We start from the raw sequence: 20,213 nt of genomic DNA, 5'->3' as shown, positions 1-20,213 counted from the left end.
ATTTGGACAAAAAAAAGGGGAAGAGGAAAAAAAAAAAAAAGAAAAAGATTGGTCCGCAGCAAAAATACAAAATATTTTTGTATAAAATTCTATAGCCATTCAACTGCAAAAATGCATTGTGAGTTCACTGTATATATATATAAAAAAAAAAGCATAATGATTCACACCAACAAGGTTAAAATGTACTTAATCCAAGAACAGTTGGTGTTAAAACTTCTTCAGTATTTCTGAACAGTTTAAATGTGTGAGTTCATATATGTATATATAAAAAAAAAAAAAAAGTTTAAACAACAAAAAAAAAAAAAAAAAAAAAAGACCTATAACAGTCATAGCGGATCACTTGAGTTCTTTTGACAGCAAGTTGAGAGTAGTTCATGTAAGAGCAGAGATTGGTCCTCAGGGAAAGAATGAAACCACTCCAAAAAAAGCTGTGATAGACAAAGCTAGGCGTGTCATCACTGCTAGTTCTTACATCAACTAATCCCAACTTAATCTACTGGTCCAACTGGCTGAAACAAGAGCCTGAAGTGATGCATGCGCTGCTATAGGTGCCGATTGCACACATTTCGAAAGAAGTATTGCAACACACAGGGCTGAAAGCAGGTCACGCCTCCCGCCGCGTCTTCTCCGCTTCTAAATTCAAAACCGCGTTCTCTGGCAGGAGAAGCATTGTGAACACCACGGAAACTCAACGGCAGGCGGAGAGAAGTTTAAAAGTAGTAATGCATCATAGACGCTCCAACCTGCTTTCAGCACTTGTCCACAACTTGAAATATAAGATCAATACAAGTTAACCCGACCCCTAAAAAGGATGAAGGAAAAAACAAAAACAAAAAAAAAAAAAAAACAGTCCCCACCAAACCAAAACACACCAGGTATACGCTTTCAGCTGGTAAAACAAGAGGAAGGTGAAGCACACAGACCTACTGACAAAAAAAAAAAAAAAAAAATAGAGGAAGAGACGGCGCTACACTACACTGTCAAGCAACACGGCACTAGTAGTCACATGCACCATAGTGTCACAGGATCTCCCCCCCCCCCACACAATGAACAAAAGGGCATTGATCCAAACAAAGAAAAGAAAAGAAAAAAAAAAAACTGCTAGGGGAGTCACATTTTCGACCGATTCACTGCAAAAAACGTCTGGGCACAATAAATTTAATAAAATGGCAGTTTATGCAGCGGTGACATGTGGAATGATCCGGGATCACCCTGGCATGCTCAGACTGGTGGGCCTCTATTGTGCGCTTACAGATTTCTGTATGGGGGCGGAAAGAGACAGAGAGAGGATGGATATTATGTGGGAAAAAGAAAAACGCTTTGCTGGGCAACTAAGCAAAAAGTGTCCGATTCATTATTTCCCATTCAGAGCGGGCGCGGCCAGGAGGGCCGGGCTTTCGCCGTGTCACGGTTCTGGGGCCAGCGGACAGTCTGACTCTGGCAGGGAGAGACCTGCTAAGAGCCAGACAATGGCTGGTCGGCAGAGGGCATTGTGAGCTGGGTGTGTGTGTGTGTGTGTGTGTGTGTGTGTGTGTGTGATGGAAGAGGAGGGTGGGTTTGCTCTATCTACTGGAGTGGTACATTCAGCTCAAACCTGGTCCAGGCTTTTCTCTAGAGACGTGTACATTCGAAAGACAGGGGACAGACCGCTGCTTTACACAGCCTGAGCTACATTCAGTTAAAACATTTTAACCACTTCATGCGAATGTGGAAACTAGAGTGCTAAATATGACTTTGGGTTTAAGACCTAGAAGCTTCCTATAGATACAGCACGCTGTATATATATATATAAAAAAAAAGCCTGGGTGAAACAAAGTGCACATGTTAAAATGTCTTAAATGATTCATAGACCCATTTTCCAACATACATTTTCAAGACATACAACTTTTAAAAAGGCTGTCTATTTGGGGAAACACACTGACTACCCGATTGTCGAGGTGGAGGAGCACGAATAAATGAATGAATGAATGCTGACGGGAGTGAGCTTCGGAGCCCAGCAAAGCAGAAAGTTTTTGTTTTAGAGCACTTTACATTGACCAATAAGCTGCAAATCTTTATCCAATAGTGCAACATTAAATAGCATCAAGTATTACGTATAAGGAACTCAAATAGGACAACCATTAGAACGGCCAAAAAGCTTTACGGGACTTACACATTAAATCAAGACCTTATACGAAAGATTGACCTTCGTTTTCGTACCATGAGCAACCAATTTTTTTTTTTTAAGTGCACTCAAAAATTGGTAGCAATTCATAAATACCAAATGTGGAATTGGACAGTAGATTAGGCAGAGAGGGGTCCGGTCAAATTTGAAATGGCGGAGTTGGGATGGTTAAGAGGCAGACTGGTCTGAGCATGTCAGGGCCCTGGCCTAGTGCGGGCGGAAGCCTTGTCTGTGGGGGATGAGGGGGGAGACCTGCAGGAAGGGAACGTTGTACTGGGCACAGGTGGACAGCCTCAAACAGAGCGCGTCTAATTCCTCTACATGCACTTCAAGATCACAGCAAGAGTGAGCTAGGATATCGAAACGGAGAAAAGAGCTTCCATGCAAGAGATCTAAGTCACGGGTACAACAGTGCGAACAACTCAAAGTGGAGGATAAACTAGGGCTCGCGACCGCGCCAGCACCGGGGGATTCGGACCGGCGGCAGCAGCAGCAGCAGGCGGGGAGGGAGGGGAAGAGGAGGGGGGAGGAAGAGGACAAGCTCTCTACGGGGGGGTGAAGCCGGCCGCCGGGGGGGAGCCCCGGGCGGCCGCCTCGCTTTTTACGCCTCTTCTTCATCCTCAACCCTCAGCTCTGCTGGTTCTGCTGGCGGCTCTTGGCGTAGCTAGTGAAGACGAAATTGTAATCGTTGAATTGAGCCAACTGGCGGTCGAGGCGCTTGTAGCCCTCCATCGACTGGGCAGGAGTAAAGACGCTGCGACATTTAGAGCTCTGCAAGGGGGGAGGGGGGGTGGGGGTGGGGCAAAGGCAAGGACAAAAAGAGAACTTACTCAGTGACAACTTCCATTAAAAATCCCTCTGAATCAGGGGCGGATCTAGAAAAGTATTTATGGGGTGGCGAGAGGGGGGCAGGAATTGATTGAGGGGTGGCAACGTATGGCTAGTCAAAACTGAATTATAGATATCTCTGTCGTTTCGACTAGTCACAATTACGTTACAGATATCTTGAATGACATTTCCAACTATCCAAAATGTAATTAGGACTAGTCAGAAAGACGTTGTTGATATCTATAATGTTAATTCCGGATAGTCAAACTTAGCTTTTAAATGTTAAAAGTGCTTGCCATACAAATCAGTCTCTTGCCGCTCTGGCGTCATCTCGTGCTGCACTCACTGCAGTCGGACATTGGAAATTCGCGCTCGTAAATTGTCAAATTTGCCATAACCTTTAATTTGTTGCTGCCAACTGGGGTGGCAAGGCTTTCTTTTAGGGTGGCATTTGCCACCCTATGCCACCCCGGTAGATCCGCCCCTGCTCTGAATGAAAGCGAGCTTATATTTTTTAAAACAAAAACATACCTGGTTGACAAAAAGCGTGGTCACAAATTTCCCTGGCTTGAACACCTCCACCACCTTACTGACCAGATCATCGTACGAGGTCTCGGAGAGGTTGGTTTCGAAGCTGACGTAGGAGAACTCAGGCTCCGGGGTGATGTGGATGGTCCAGTACGTTCCCTGGAGAAGACAACGAGCAGAGCCACATTCCAGAAATGTTTCAAGTAGGAGGCGAGACGAAAGGCAAGACAGATAAGAGGAAAAGCGAGACACTCACGTCAGTCTTCATTCCGTTCATTGAGTATCCACAAGGGTTGAACATTGTGGCGTCGATCACAGAACCTGGTATCAGGTCACGAATTCCACTCATCTGCAACAAGAGACAGAAAAACGGTCAACATGTAATCAGTAATTAACCATCAGTCCCAATTCTTTAACCTTCCACGTGAGCTCATGTCTGAAAGGCTCGGGCCTGTGTAAACACATTGAAACCGGTTTGGTCCATAATGGAGAGTGCGGTGCTGGCAGTGTTTACACCTCGTCTCTCTCAGCTCACCTATTTTATCAGATTCAAATCCAAAATGTTGCCATATTAGCAGTGCAGTCTTGTTATATTGTTTGGGGCTTTTACTTGACAGGACAGCTGTAGACAGGAAATGGGGGAGGGGGGAAGAGAGAGAGGGGGGGGGGGGGGGGGACATGCAGCAGGGCCGTGGGTTGGAATCATCAATCATGGAGCTACCAGGGCAACCCGGCGGCATAGTTTTAGTATTCTTTTGACACTAGTCTGGAAAATGTCCAGGATGATGCCGGATATCAGGTTTACTTTGGCTTTGTGTGTGTTGCCGTTCTTAAAAAGGAACACGTCGACTTATTAGTCGAGTTATTTACTTTGTCTTATTCCCCGTATCCCCCAGAGTTAGATAAGTCCATACATACCCTTCTCATCTCCGTGCGTGTCGTAACTCTGTCTGACGCACCCACTGCTAGCCTAGCTTAGCACAGATACTGGAGGTTAGCGCAACACCTGAAAAGCAGCGTTGTTACTCTCTGCTCCTCACCACGGGGCTTCTCAGGTGCTGCGAGCAAATCCCTCCGCCCAAGTAGCAGAAATAGCAGTGCTTCGCCTTCTGAGAAAATAGTTCCCAGTATGTATACGGTTAGAAGATGGCTGTGTCTCATGTGACCTTGTTATTTGTACACGCTGTGACTCTATAAATCACAACATGTAAATAGGAAGATGTTGGTGTTATTTTGTCACTTATTGGGAGCAGTAGGCTAGTTGGAACTGATTACCTCCAGGATCTGTGCTAAGCTAGGCTAGCAGTGGGGGCGTCAGACAGAGTTACAACACGCACAGAGATGAGAAGGGTATGTATGGAATTATCTAACTCTGGGGGATACGGGGAATAACACAAAGTCCCAATAAGTCGGCGTGTTCCTTTAAAGCGCTGTGGAGATAGAGCTGGCTGGCAGTGCGAGACTAACTGCCATATAACGTCTTGTCACCCCCCCCCCTCCAAAAGCACATGAACTTTCTGGTAAAGAAACAAGAGTGCGCCGTTGCCCCCTCCCACCGCTACTGAAACGTGATCTCCTTCATAGCGCCGCTTGGCAGCAAACTGCTGACAAACGTAACCTTATGTTAATGGCGTTGTCATATTAGCAGTGTTGGCCAAGCTATTTGGAAAGTTTAGTGAGCTAAGCTACCAGTTACTCTACATTAAATGAAGCTTCACTACACTAAAGCTAATGTTAGCCCCCAAATAAATTTAGCAAGCTAAACTACAGCGGCATGGCAAAAGGAGTTTACTACATTGAAGCTATTTCTTATTACATCCATGTCCATGCATGGCCGGGGTGAAGGAAATGTAGCTTGTGTGGACGCTACGGCACTACTTGATTTATAAAAGACTACTAAGAAAGGCATTACTTGATTTATAAAAGACTATTAAGAAAGGCCTTTCACTGAAAAAGTTAAAAATTGCACCGCTTGCAATACAAGTTGGATTTAGCGCTGTGACGGCGTCGACACAGGTTGCTTATGTAAGCTACTTTTTAAAAGGTTTCTTCTTTTTCCTTTATTGATCCAGCAAGGAGAACATTTACATTTCCACTCTGTTGGTAGTTTTTCCCCCCCACACATTATGCACAGGCTTCAAATACATACACGCTCATGCACTTAATGGGGATTCTCAGGAGGTGAACTGGCACCCCTTCAGCTACTAATCCACACATACTTTGGTCTGTATGGGAACTTGAACTGCAGACCCTCCAGTTCCCAACCTAACAACCCCCTCCCCCCCACGGACTGAGCTACTGCCACTCCCAGAAGGTGTCATCGGTTTACATACAAGCAAACTGGTTTAGTCTCTCTCACCAAACCAAAACTGGAAATCGATCCGACTCTAATGTCCAGCCACTAGCCTAACCAGACCTAAACTTAATCCCATCACAACACTGGAGAGCTGTGTGCGCCGATGCCTGTTGAAACAAATAACACACACACGATGGTAAGAGTCTACTTACACGAGTGACATCACTTGCAGAAACACCATCTTTCATATAGAACTGGTCCATAATGGCTGGATCGAGGTCACTCATCAGAACTTCCAGCGTCTGATCCGCATGCTTGTTCTGCCAGTACTCTGGTAAGTCCAGGGTAAACAGGTACCTGTCGGAGGTCATTTATTACATCACTGAGCAGAACTATGACAAGACAGTAGGGGTGTGACGAGACACTCGGCTCACGAGGCGAGACACTAGATTGGGTTCACGAGAACAACACTATTTGAAAGAAAACTTCACTTAAGAAATATGACTGGAAAAATAGTCTTTACTCAGAGAACCAAGGTAACCAAGTGTTGCATTGCAGCAGTAAACAAGGAAGTAGGCTGCTCTTGTACTGATTTATGACCATTTTAGGATGCGCAAAGAACATTTCTCTTTGTTTAATATCATTAAAAAAGGTCCCATGGCATGAAAATGTCACTTTATGAGGTTTTTTAACATTAATATGAGTTCCCCCAGCCTGCCTATGGTCCCCCAGTGGCTAGAAATGGTGATAGGTGTAAACCGAGCCCTGGGTATCCTGCTTTGAGAAAATTAAAGCTCAGATGGGCCAATCTAGAATCTTCCCCTTATGACTCATAATGGGAAATGTTACCTCCCCTTTCTCTGCTTTGCCTGCCGCCCACAGCTGCCCAGAGAATTTGGCCCACCCATGAGGAAATAGAGCTACAACCGTGGCTGCAAGCTGGTCAAGGCCACACCCCCACCTTGCCCCCCCTCTCTCCTCCTCAATAGCATTTAAAGCTACAGACACAGAAATGGCACATCCTAAGGAAAGCTCATTGTGGGACTGGCTCTAGTGGCTGTAATTCTGCACCAAGGCTGAATTTCAGGAAAGAGACTTCAGATACAGTATTAGGGGACCACTAAAGGTCTATATAAAAGAGACTTCAGATACAGTATTAGGGGACCACTAAGGTCTCTATAAAAGAGACTTCAGATACAGTATTAGGGGACCACTAAGGTCTATATAAAAGAGACTTCAGATACAGTATTAGGGGACCACTAAGGTCTATATAAAAGAGACTTCAGATACAGTATTAGGGGACCACTAAGGTCTCTATAAAAGAGACTTCAGATACAGTATTAGGGGACCACTAAGGCCTATATAAAAGAGACTTCAGATACAGATGAATTATAAGACCAACCAGGTTAGCCTCTACTGGCGGCTGCTCTGTACTTGAGACCGATATCGCGACTTTTACCTCTACGAGAAGTCTCGTCACATTTTAATCTCGCGAGACGAGATCTCGTCACACCTCTACAAGACCGCAAAGGAGGTCTGCAAAGAGCTGTCATACAAGCAGAAATCCCTGAAGAACAGACCTGACCTTTTTACATCCCAACTCATGATTGTCGTGATCTGAGCTAAAAACATGTCATGTAGCAGTATCCTGCTGTGGCTGAAATGCTGCCACGCAAAAGACTCTACAATTCGATGCCTTTTCATTTTTACAAGACGTGACAGCATTGCTGCTATTGTTTTCACCTTGTGAGTCAGTGTGTGTGTGTGTGTGAGGCAGGTTTGACTACTTTGCCAGGTGTTTTATGCCAGCCACAATTTGTCACCACGACAGCGTCTCAACCATGCAGGATGCAGTCAGAAACTTTACAGGTGTGTAGTTAAGGTTTATGCCCAAACGTTATGCCCCTGGGCTGACTTGGCGTCGCAGGTGTTGTGATCTCTAGTCTCCGTTATTTATTTGCCACTTCAGAGAGAAACGAGAACATTGCTGCAACATCTTTCAAGGATAAAAATCAGTGGAGAGCGCAATTCAGTACTACTTTATACTACAGTATTTAGCAACACATGAAGTTTCAACCGGTACGGGACATTGTGTGATGCTTACCAGCAGTCAGAGTTCAAACGTCCCATACAGTAGGCTGCACCATCTGGAAGATGCAAAAAGAAAGTTTGTTGAATGTTTAGTTTTATGGTTACCGTTCACCTAGTCTGGCAATGCCAGACCTTCCTCCACAGCGCTGCGGAGGAAGGTCTGACTAGTCCACACAGCATTTTGGGATGGGAGAAAAACGTGCTCCGGTTTATTGGCATTTCTTTAAACCAATCACAATCGTCTTGGGCGGTGCTAAGCACTGGATGTAGCCACGGTGATAAGTTCATAAGTTGTTTTAGTCGTGCAACAGAAAACTCAGATAGTCTAGCTAGCGGTCTGAATTTACCCTGCGGAGCAGTAAGCCATAGTCCTAATAAATCCACTGGAGTTTAGAACTCCAACACAAAGAAAGCGGAAGGTGATGGACATCCGGCCGAAAAGAGGGACATCTGGCAGAATTCCGGGGGCACTGGAGCAATCCCGGAAGGGGAAAGTCGTGGCTATAGACTAGGGGTGTTGAAATTAAGCAAATATCGATCAATAATTGGCCGGGCCATAATCGATTATTTCGGTTTACAATTTAATGTAGGCCTAACAACCTTTCTGTTTACATATTCTGTTTTGCACATTCAGGAAGTGCCATGTGCTCAGTGCTGTAGTTTTATGTATCCAATTTATTTAGTATTAGAGCACTGCAGAATGTTTGGTTTTTGAAGCTTGAAAAGCTATGAATTAAATATCCTACGTGGCTATCGCCGACATGATAATCATAATCGAATCGGGAGATCATTGAAGATTCACACCTCTACTATAGACTACCATTCACCCGACACAATCTCGAATATGGAAATGCATGCATCGTCTATTGGATTTGTAGAGCACAAGTTAACGTCGCCAGCCTTCCTAGTCACACAGCAGACATTCTGGAGGTGTTGTACCATTTCGATTTCTTTCAAATGCTTTTTCAGAGCATTTCGTAAAAAGGAGGACAGTGCTAAGATTTTGTAATGTAACGTACTTGGGAAAATCTGGCTGAGGAAGTCCACTTCCTCCTGGAAGTTTCGATGAGGGAACTCTTGATGGGTTGGCTTCATAAAGTTCTTGCGGGAGTAGAAGAAATTCTGCAAAAAAAAGAACCACAGAAAAATGTGAGAGATGAACAGCCACAGGCATCTGGTAATAGCTACAGGCATTTCTCTTTTGTTTAAATTTATTTTAGTCTCTGATGAGAATGTTTTTCCATATATTCAAATGCTGCATGCGCCCTACCTCGATGGCATCGAAGCCGCAGTACTCCCTGGCGAGTTCCAGCAGAGGCACCAGTGCTTGCAGTAAGAGGGTGGTTCCGCATGTCTTCAAAATGAAACGTCTCTTGGAGACAAACATGCTACTCTCACTGTGGAAAGCAAAGAAGTACAAGAGAGGTGTAAAACATCTGTGCTCACACTATTCACCCAGTCTCTCTCTCTCTCTCTCTCTCTCTCTCTCTCTCTCTCTCTCTCTCTCTCTCTCTCTCACTGTCTCTCATCTCTCTCTCTCTCTCTCTCTCTCTCTCTCTCTCTCTCCTCTCTCTCTCTCTCTCTCTCTCTCCTCTCTCTCTCTCTCTCTCTCTCTCTCTCTCTCTCTCTCTCTCTCTCTCTCTCTCTCTTCTCTCTCTCTCTCTCTCTCTCTCTCTCTCTCTCTCTCTCTCTCTCTCTCTCTCTCTCTCTCTCTCTCTCTCTCTCTCTCTCTCTCTGAACTCCTGAATCCTGCATATTAACAGGGAATGGACATACAGTAGATCACTTGATGTCAGCAGGAGGAGCTAAAAGTTTTTTTTATTTTATATAGCGTAGATAACATAAAAAGTCAGTGCACTGAAAGTACCCAATCAAAAAAAAAAAAGACAGTTTCAGTAACTGTATGGCCCATTTCTCGCTTAATATGTTTTCATAAACATGTTTCGGTGAACCATTTTCATAAAATACGAGATCGTATTCCGAACGAGCCACCATTATGGTCGGTTTTGAAATTCGGGAGCAGCCAGACCCACGTGACATGTTCATCCAATCAGCTGCCATGTGTTGCGTCCGTCACGCTCATCCCGCTCGTCATTTCAAGTGGTAAGTGGTTCAACATAAGTGTTCCTTTTGGGACAATACCAACCATCGAAAGTGGGAACTATGGCAGTAAGTGGTCAGTGCACATTAGCAGTGTACTGACAGAAGTATGCTGAATGAGACACAGCCACACACATCCCTAGTGCCCAATGGGATGGCTGCCGCTGGATCTAAGCAATGCCATAGAAAGAACAAGTAGATGTGCAAACCAGAAAGCTCGAGCTAAAAAGGATTTTAATGATCTTCCTCAGATCTACGATAAGACACAAAGAGTCGCTATCTTAAATACCCAGAGTGCATCAAGAATGTGTCATACAACATCTGTCAAAATATTAGTGGGAACATATATCATGCATGTTGATTTCATACATGATTGATTGCAAATGCAATGATAAAATGTTTGTTGACACCATGGTTATGGGTCATTCGTGGCATACTGCTTGCAGTCTGTATTAGCCTTGACATGCAGCTGCAGTTGTTTTCGACTGTGATAAAGAGTGAAATCACTTCCCGGTTGCCATGACAACTTGTTTCATCTGCCATGGTTCGATTCTTTTACATTAGCACAGCAGAATGCATCTTTTTTTCCTGTCCGGTAACTGTGGCCACAGACGGAGCTTGTGAACCTTTCAGATAGTGTTGAGGCAGGGTTTCCTTGCTACATCCCTCTTGGATAGAATTCATCCAATCAAAGCTATGCAGCATGTTAACGTATGTGCCCAGGAGGAGACGTGCTCTGAGTGGCAAGCGGCTTACAGGTGACCGCTGTCTAATCCTGTCTGCCTTCTAAAATCAGTAGGAAAACAGGGGAGACAGACTGCAAGTAAAGACACTCACCTGAGTATATAAGCTTCCTGCTTGTCAGACTTTGTCACACTTATGATCAAACAATGCACATTCTCCAGAAGTTTGTCCCACTCAAACCTGAAATAAAAAAGAGAAATGAAAAGCAACAATTAGCACTTTGACATTCGTTTAGGGCTGCTCGATTATGGGGAGAAAAAAGAAATCATAATCACGACTCATTTTGGCCAATATCGAAATCCCGATTAACATGATTACTGGGTGAAAAAACACCTTGAACTGTGAAAATTCCCTAGATACTTTTCCCATTTGAACATATTTTTCTCACACAGGACAAAATGAGAGTTTACTTGCAACAAAAAAAAAACAAAACTTAAAATGTGGATTCATTGCACAGCCCTACCTTCGTTTAAAATATTGTATAGACTGGTTTCCAATGTGGAAGTGAATCACTAATTTTTCCACACACACTGGAAAGTAAGTGGAGTTGTTTTGACCATATCTTTGAATAAGGAAAGCACACTCCTCTACAGTCATAACAGGGAGGAAGGGATTCCCTTAATGGAAAGTAATGGTGCTATGGGGAATATCAGGGAAACAAACAATAACCTCAAATGGATATGGAATAGACCCGTCTTTGGGTTGTTTGTCTGCCCCACAAGCTGGGGCAGACAACACATCCAGCGCTCTCCTCGGCAACAGGAGGGCTGCTTCTGCATGTCCAGGAGGAAGCACAGCCTGGGCAGACTGTGGGATCCTCACACTAACCTAATGATATGCCCGATGTTACGTGCATTAGCTGAAAAGGTGCTCTAAGCGATGTTAGGTGACGACACTTCAGCTCGCCCCTCCTGCCTCCTCCTCATCCCGTCCCCTCCCTTCCGCACACTAACCCCCCCAAACTCCCACCCCCAAGTCGTCCTTGTCGGTTATTGGCTGGAAGACTTATGTTTGGTGGTGCAGGTTGGCACGGTTTGTTTTTGTTGCCACTTGTGGAGCCTGGGCTGTCTACAGAGACCATGTTTTTTTTTTTTTTTTTTTTACAGTGTGTTCAGGGGACAAGCAGCTAGCAGATAGTGAGGAGATGTTTTTTACAGTGTGTTCAGGGGACAGGCAGCTAGCAGATAGTGAGATGTTTTTTTACAGTGTTCAGGGGACAGGCAGCTAGCAGATAGTGAGATGTTTTTTACAGTGTGTTCAGGGGACAGGCAGCTAGCGGATAGTGAGGAGATGTTTGCTGTATGTGAGCAGACGGAATTGACAATGAGGCATCTTACGCAATACAAGTCAACGGAGAGCGGAGAGTCGTTTTCCCCTCCAGAGGGTGTGGCTTTCCGGGTATGATGCGGGGCGCTCAGGTATGACTTATTCAGAATGTTATGATACCTTTTTCCCCCCTCCCTGATTAGAGAGCTGTTTCAACATGCCGGACGCCCAGCTTCATACCAGAAGGACGTTACTGGAGACCAGGGTCAGCTCCCGTTTCAGTGTGAAATGTACACCACAGGCTATTTCTGGTCGCTCAGCAGGATCAGATTTTCCTCAAAGAGGAAGAGTGGTCTCTAGGAAAGGACCACTTTACTAAACGCTACCAGAGAGCTTTCATCCATACCCAAAAGACAGGGAGCCGTGGCTTACCAACATGACACATTTATGGAAGTTTGGCTACTTTTGTTGCCGTTTGAAGATGTCATGACTAACATTTAGCAGCAGAGCCATGGGGACAGTGAAGGGAACACAATTTGAAGCGTGTAATGTGAGATCATTACCGGGCCTTCCGGAGTAATTGCTTGACAATCACTAGAAGCAGACTGTAATCTGCAGCAGAGTCCCGAGGAAGGACAGCGGAGGCAACGTAAGCGAGCTGCACATTTGTGAATCAGATAACCCTCGTGGACTTATTTGGACATTGGCTGACGTCCAGCGAGCCTGATCCACTGACAGTGTCCCTCTGAGCTTTTAATCTGCCCTCTGGCTGTAAATTAATGCCAGTCCTCTTTTTACCCAGCCACAAACAGCGCAAGCAGATTTAGCCTTGAACCTTGCCACAGGTTTGATATTATGCCAACCACTGGACCGGTATACTGAATTTTACTACTAGGTGTACTTCACGCAGTAGCCTTAAGCACATGAACACTGACTGTTATGATTGGCTCGTGGGTTACAAGAATGCCCTTCCGTAGAAAAAAAAGCTATATGGAGTAGTGCATTAAATTTACTGTTTATCAGACCACAAATCAGACAAATTTACTAGGTAGTGTAGGGAGGGTTACTTGTACCCCAGGGTATTCTTCTGCAGATGCCAGGGGTATGTGGAAAGATTGGAGAAAAAAATATGATGTGATAGATATATAAATAAGTCAACTGTAACACCTTAACACTACATGTTGCAGGGTTGTGAAAACTAGTTAGCTTGCGCGCACAGAAGTTTAAACATGTAGCCAAAAGTAATGACTTAACAGTTCAAATGATTAGCTAAAAGTAATGGAGAAACCGTTAAAATAGTTAGCTAACAAGTACAGTAATGTTAATGGACAAACTGTTGAAACATTCAGCTTCACCCCAAGTAGTAGTACGATTGCAGACCAAACCAAGCTTAATATTGACAGTTCAACTAAACGAAAGAATTAACAATATCCACTTTTCTGTAATGAATAGTGTCATACATTTGGAATCAATAATGGGGTATGTGAGTTCTTTGGACAAGGCTGTGGGGGTACCTCAGACCAAAAAAAAGGTTGGGAAGCAGTGAGCTAGCACACCCTATGATCCTTCTGCCTCACTCCCCAACGCTGGGGGACTACTGCGCTGGGAGGAAAGCAAATGGCAGCTCCAAAGAGACGGACCTCCAGTTAGTGCTGTAGCAACTTGAATTCAGCCAGGCAGACCCCCCAGAGCCGGGGGACACAGTGGGCTGCCCACTTTGTTGTTGTAGACTTTGTTCTACTTGGCACAAGTGCCTCATTGTTTGAGGCACAGTAACAAATGGATTGTGTTGAGCTGAATAAAAGAACAGCAGCCTGTTTAGCCATTCACCTTCATTTCTCTGAATGTCCTATCACCCAGACATAGCCTATTCTTTGAATGCAGCCAAGTGCCTCTAAGCAAATCACAGTAGGGAGACCCTCTAACCAATCAGAGGGAAGGGAGGAGGATGCATACATGGCTGGGAACGTGACCAGAACATGGACTGCATGCCATTTCAGTCGAGCGTGGTCTTGGGGCTGCCATGCAGTGGGTGACCGTGTGCGGAGCGAGCTGAACCTTAACCGAAAAGCATCACCTTCCCTTCACATCAGTCAAGGAGTCTCAACCCACAACACCCACTGGCGACTTAATGTCTCTGTAATTATAGGGATGTAAAATGTGCAGCAACCACTCGTCTCTTTATAATACATATACTATCTGGTTGACGAGAAACTAACATGTGTCCGTGTTGGCAGCCTGTGTCGCTGCAACCGAAGCAACACGCGGTGACGACGGGCCATATGCTTGACATCTTCAGGGACCCCCACCCCCTTCGTTGTTGAATGACGCAGAAAAAAATATCCTCCCCATTTACAGCACAACAAACATACAACGCAATTTAATCGATACCCAGTGGGCTTCGTAAAAAAACAGTAGCGTGGTGTAGCTAGCACTGTGATGTAATCAAACGACGTCCCAACACCAATGCGGGGGCAATAAAACGCGTGTGCACCGATAGGGATAAAAATTATCCAGACCGCCTAATGTTGGCACCAAAGCAAGCTAACAAATAACACTAATGAAAGTAGAGCCTTCAAATTAAAACGCTACCGTGGTACGAATAACAAAACAGCAGAAGACTGCTGAATAACGTCATATTTTTCTCCGAGGAACTAGCTAGAGTCAGCTAACCGTTAGCTACAAACGGGTTGCCAACATGCTTTTAAGATACAGAGGAAGTTATAGGTTTGAACACTCACGTCGTATCATTGATCTATCGCTCTCCATAACGGACGAGGGATCATGCCAAGATTGTATTTATAATATAACGTTATTTGCTCGGTAATGAATGAATGACTCAGCTTGGAAGTACCACTATTAAAAGGGGGAGGTGGCCATTTTCGAGTGACGGTGTTAGTTAGTTAGCTAGACCATGGTAGTGAGCTCTGTTGTCAGACTTTGGCTCCCTTCCCTTAGCTAGCTAACTGAGGCTGAACTCATGAATACAGAGAAGAAAGTACCTCTGGAAAACAAATTCCATTCACATTCCATTTACAACTGGTTACATGTCACAAACGAATTGCGGGAATAAGCCAAGCATGTGCCCTGCGTTTTAGTCCACGTTTCCTTTTGCTGCTAAGGGGCTGACACCGGAGACATTAAAAGACACAAACCTCGGGATAGTACGGAGGTCCCCGGTTCCTTTGGTCTCATCCTGTCGAGAGAACCACACCTCCAACAGCTTCTCGGTCCCCTCGAAGAAATGTGCACCGTTATCCTCCATCATGAGACAACAGACACCCAACAACAAATATTAAACTTCGGTTGTAATGTTTACAACTTGATTAATCCTTCTTAGATCGGTTATAATTTATTGAGGTACAGTCCTTTAAGCAATCCAGGTGGTGATTTTCTTGAGTTACCGTCTTCCCTTTTGCAGAGAATACCGTTAGCGAGTGCTAGCTAATATCGCCGGCCATACTGTGTAGAGCACTGAATGGAGACGGCGCGGTGAATTTATGTGAGAGACACACTTACGTCAGTCTTGCGTTGAGCCAATCAGGTCGCAGGGCTCTGGCTTATGATATGTGATTGGTTCAGGACCCGATCACTCATTGAAAAAACAGAGGTTTTCTCCAGTGATGTCCGGAGTGCCATACTGTAGCTCTGTACAAACCAACACATTAGATCACAGTACAGACCACAATACATTTTAGAAGTATATTATGATTATAAGCCAGTAAGTGATGTTCATGTAAGTCCCTATTTAAAAAACGTGGGACTATTTTACCCATGTATCGCATAAAAACTGTATTTTAGAGCTCCAATATGCTTAGGCAAATTTCTATGTAAACAAATACTTCTACGTTTTGCTTGTGTACATATGAATTACATGTGTGAATATTTTATTCCTGCCATGTACCATTGTACGGTCGTAATGCATGTATTATTAATGTATAATGTATTCATTTATTGTTTGTACTCCATGTTGACATTAACAAAAAACACATTTTTCACTTCGAATTATAGGTAAAAATAATATTAGCCTACTACACATAGAATAGAAATATCTGCTATAAAATGAGCATGTTAGGCCCATTGCAGTTGAAGAAAACATATAACGATCATTTGCTTTTTATCAGCATTATCATTGTAAATGCACACGTTTATATAAGTAACTCCATTTAGCAACCAAATAAAAACACATATGTGTTAGATCCTGCTTTGGAAATTGCCATTCTTGATTAAAAAAAATGAAGGTGCCAATAGGGCGTTGGCAATTTGGCTGTCAATTTAGCATACACCTTAAATAAATAAAACACAACGGTATTTTCAAAGGAATAATTTATTTTCTGTAAAGATGTAATGTATTTGTTGTATTACCTTGATAATAAGTGGTATATATGCTATGAAATTAACGCCACTAACAGTTCAGGGATTATAAAAATATTTCTTAATATATATCTGAACACTATAAAGTAGCCTAGTTTATATACTTTGAAGGAACAACAGCACTGTTTGTACACCATGAAATCCAAACCAGCGTTCATGAGTACGCAAAGAGCACCAAACCACAGCGAGAAACGCGGGTTGTAGTTTCCTACTTCCCCGCTTTCAAGGCGGCAAACCGCGGCGCCTGCTCAAAAGAACTACTATTCCCAGCGAGCCCTGCGCGCCAATTAGAAACGTCAACGAGCCAGTGAACATTAAGCGGAGCAGACCAAAATCCCAAACAAGGAAATGGTGGGGGAATAAAACGACCAGAATATTTAATTAATGCATGTAATAATTAAAATTTTATTTTATTGTAAATTAAGACGTATTTATGGGTTGAAATGGATTACGACTTCAAAACAAAGCTGGCGGCCGAGAGAGAGAGAGTAGAAGATCTGTTCGAATATGAAGGTTGCAAAGTGGGTCGAGGCACCTACGGGCACGTTTATAAAGCTAAACGCAAAGACGGGTAAGATAACCGTGAACGTTATTGTTTATACTGATATAGAGCTGACTGCACTGTGCATTTTCTATTGACACCTTGGTTGTGTGTTAACCGGGGCGTTAGATTTGAAACCTCCCCGAAACGATAACCCGTGTCTCTGTGTTTTTGTTTTCATGTAACGCACTCACTCACTCACTCACTCACCAACGGTCCCCCCCCTCTTCCCTTTCCTCCTCCCCCTCCTCCCCTTCCCCACCCCCCTCAAAACAACACAACAATACAGTAAGCAGCGGTGCTACTTGTTTGACAAGTGTCGTCTTTTACGGTGCCTACGAAGCCAACTTGTCCTTATAATGTGTTTAAACGTACTGGTATGGTCATTCAACGCGATAGGGACATTTCAGCGTCTTTTTGTGGCCAAGCTACCCACTCATTTTAACACTACGCTACCAAACTTTGTCAACACTCGCAGTTACATGTAGTCTGTTCACTATTTTACGTCTTTACACTGTTACTGCAAGCATGTAAATACATACCAGCAACAGAAGATGGACAAATATGCTTAAACATGTGTGTTCTTTGCAAACAGTGTCACTATTGCTACAGCACATTTGGCACATTTTCAGTTGACAATAGCCTAATAAAAGTTAGGTTAATCTAGAGCTGCGCCATATATTGATATTATATCGATGTGATATGAGACTAGATATCGTCTTAGATTTTGGATATCGTGATATGACATAAGTGTTGTCTTTTCCTGGTTTTAAAGACTGCATTACAGTAAAGTGATGTCATTTTCTGAACTTACCAGACTGTTGTAACTGTTCTATTATTTGCCTTCTCACTTAGTCATTATACCCACATTACTGATGATTATTTATCAAAAATCTCATTGTGTAAATATTTTGTGAAAGAACCAGTAGTCAACACTACAATATCGTTGCGGTATCGAGGTATTTGGTCAAAAATATCGTGATATTTAATTTTCTCCATATCGCCCAGCCCTAGGTTAATCACTCTGACCTGACAGATTGGAAAAGCAAATGGAATGCAAGCAGTGCCCTTACAGGGGGATAGAGGACTTGCTTTATTTTCTTCCTTTTATACTTTAAAACGTATATATTTAGTTCTGGGGATTATGTTGAAAGTTCCTCATTTATTAAATAATTGCTTAAAGCATTTAAACAAGGTTTTTTGTGTTGGAGTTTGTAACATTCCAAAATCTTAATTTTGACTTGAAGATTTTCATTTTCACTGTAAATGCATATCGGTTCCAAATATCAGTTATCGGTTTTGTTAACTACTAATAATCGGTAGCGGCCTTGAAAAACCAGTCTCAGTTGATCCCTAAAACATAGGGCATACTGTGATCGGCAGTATATCATCTGTAAGCATTGTAAACATTGTATTCATTTAACATATGAAAGGAAAGCAAGATTTACTCCAGGAATAACTTCACTTGCAGAGACGAGCATTTTTTTTAAATAAGTTTTGAAAGCAGTGGCCTTGATAAACTAAATTGCTTCAACTTAATGCTGTGATACAATGCTACAGTTTGTAAAATGTAATATTGTGGTTGTTTCTGTACTTGGAAAGATACATTATGAGTGGAACGTGGATAGTTGCTGCTGTTAGCCTGGATTGTATCCGAGAAAGACGGCCAAAATGTTGTGTGTGCCTTATTTGCACAATTAGAGTAATTTTTCAGAGCATTTAGCTGTTGTGCGGACTTCACTCACTTTTCTTTGAGCATGGATTGTATTCTTAGAGGCTGGTGGCGAGGCCTGGGGATGTAGGGTGTCACATATTCCTACTGAACTTAACCTGTAGGTATATTTGAGTGAAAATTGAAAGGCAGCAAACCTCTTTCTGTCCCCAGTGCATGAAGCTAAAATGAATTATCACACATGCATGTTTTTTAATGTTTGCTGGCTTCACACCTAAGGCTTAAGGGATATGCAACTGTAGTCAGTTTGTCCCAGCTGGCAGGACAAGGAGAAGTATGCCCTCAACAAGATGTATTATCAGTGTTTTAAAGAAGTAGATGCATACAATCTGGAATTGTGCGACCGGGTGTCCGTTACCTTCCTCTTTCTTTGTGTTGGCGTTCTAACCTCTGGTGGATTTCTGAGGACTATGGTTATCTGCTCCTCAGATCTCTGCAGGGTAAATCCAGACAGCTAGCTAGACTATCTGTCCAATCTGAGTTTTCTGTTGCACGACTAAACGTACAATATGTAACTTTCTGCCGCTAGGTGTCTCTCAACCAAAACAATGGATGGTAAACACAGACGTTTGATGACGTTGGGAAGTTGCGTGGAATTGTGGGAGTTTTTATTGTTAAATACTATCGTTGATTAGGACGATTTTACCCATTCAGGTTTATTCACGTTACGTTTAGTAACGTTTATTCATGTCATACTAATAAAATAGCTGCAGTTTCCCCAACATAATTACGTTTTTCTTGATTCAGTCTGTATTGGCCGCTAGCTGACCAGTTAGCTAGTGAGCCAGCAAGCTAACATTAGTGGCTAACGTTAGCAGGTTTTAGCTGCTGGTTAATGACTATCACAGTATATTTCACATGCCAATGTCACCTTTTTTTTACCAGGCGGACAGGGTTTGTTGTAACGCTAGCTAGCTAGCTACTCAACGAGGCTGAGAGACGGGTGTGGGTGGGGATTGCAGGGGGACTCTCCGCGACGGCGATGATGTACGATTGCTGTTGTCAGCAGACAGTTACAGTAGTAACATTAAGATGGATTAATATTGATATGTATCAATAAATAAGGTTTCTGTTGTATTACTGTGTTTCAAAGTGGCATGTAATTAATCACAAAATGATGCCTTTTGGCAGAAAAAGCAGTGTTACAAGTATTTTTTTCTGTGACATTGTATGATTTACAATTACTCTCGAACGTAGCATCTGGGTGCCCGTGTTTTGACGGAAGTTACGAGTAACTAGATGGTAAAAGGTTATATGACGTCACTGACGGGCGACTAAATGAAACGTGACGTGTCTGAAAATAAAATAACAGATTTCTCTGGGTTTGCCATTTGGTGGAAACATTTGGGATAGTGTAACTACACAACTCAAAAAAATATATAACATAGGTATGGTCGTTTTTAGACATTTTAATGCAGAAAAGTTACATAATTGTACCTTTAAAGAAATGCCAATAAACCAGAGCACGTTTTTCTCCCATCCTGGAATGTGATGTGGACTAGCCAGACTCTCCCCCGCAGCGCTGTGGAGGAAGGTCTGGCAAAGCGAG

General features: G+C 43.3%; 2 protein-coding genes across 3 annotated transcripts in view; one reads left to right on the top strand and one right to left on the bottom strand.

Moving 5' to 3' along the window:
- Nucleotides 1–1,142: 1,142 nt before the first annotated feature.
- Nucleotides 1,143–15,489, bottom strand: amd1 (adenosylmethionine decarboxylase 1). Its single transcript, XM_031285632.2, has 9 exons — nucleotides 15,173–15,489; nucleotides 10,845–10,931; nucleotides 9,178–9,304; nucleotides 8,927–9,029; nucleotides 7,921–7,963; nucleotides 6,029–6,173; nucleotides 3,777–3,869; nucleotides 3,524–3,679; nucleotides 1,143–2,935 (listed from the first exon to the last, which is right to left on the bottom strand). The coding sequence occupies exons 1-9, from the start codon at nucleotides 15,283–15,285 to the stop codon at nucleotides 2,792–2,794; spliced, it is 1,011 nt and encodes a 336-aa protein (XP_031141492.1). The 5' UTR covers nucleotides 15,286–15,489; the 3' UTR covers nucleotides 1,143–2,791.
- Nucleotides 15,490–16,694: 1,205 nt separating this feature from the next.
- The window catches only part of cdk19 (cyclin-dependent kinase 19), an 85,640-nt gene continuing 82,121 nt past the window's right edge, over nucleotides 16,695–20,213 (top strand). Inside the window, exon 1 of one of the 2 annotated variants that reach the window (XM_035995777.1) lies at nucleotides 16,695–16,742. Coding sequence is in view for 1 of the 2 variants with exons in the window: in XM_035995775.1 (XP_035851668.1) it covers nucleotides 16,835–16,962 (128 nt within the window). In the remaining variant the exon portion in view is untranslated. Of the gene's footprint in view, nucleotides 16,963–20,213 lie in introns of both variants that reach the window. The other variant, XM_035995775.1, reaches the window with a different exon arrangement.

This window comes from Sander lucioperca, chromosome 19 (genome assembly GCF_008315115.2).
Source record: "Sander lucioperca isolate FBNREF2018 chromosome 19, SLUC_FBN_1.2, whole genome shotgun sequence".
NCBI lineage: Eukaryota > Metazoa > Chordata > Actinopteri > Perciformes > Percidae > Sander > Sander lucioperca.
This window is presented reverse-complemented; position numbering and strand designations above follow the sequence as displayed.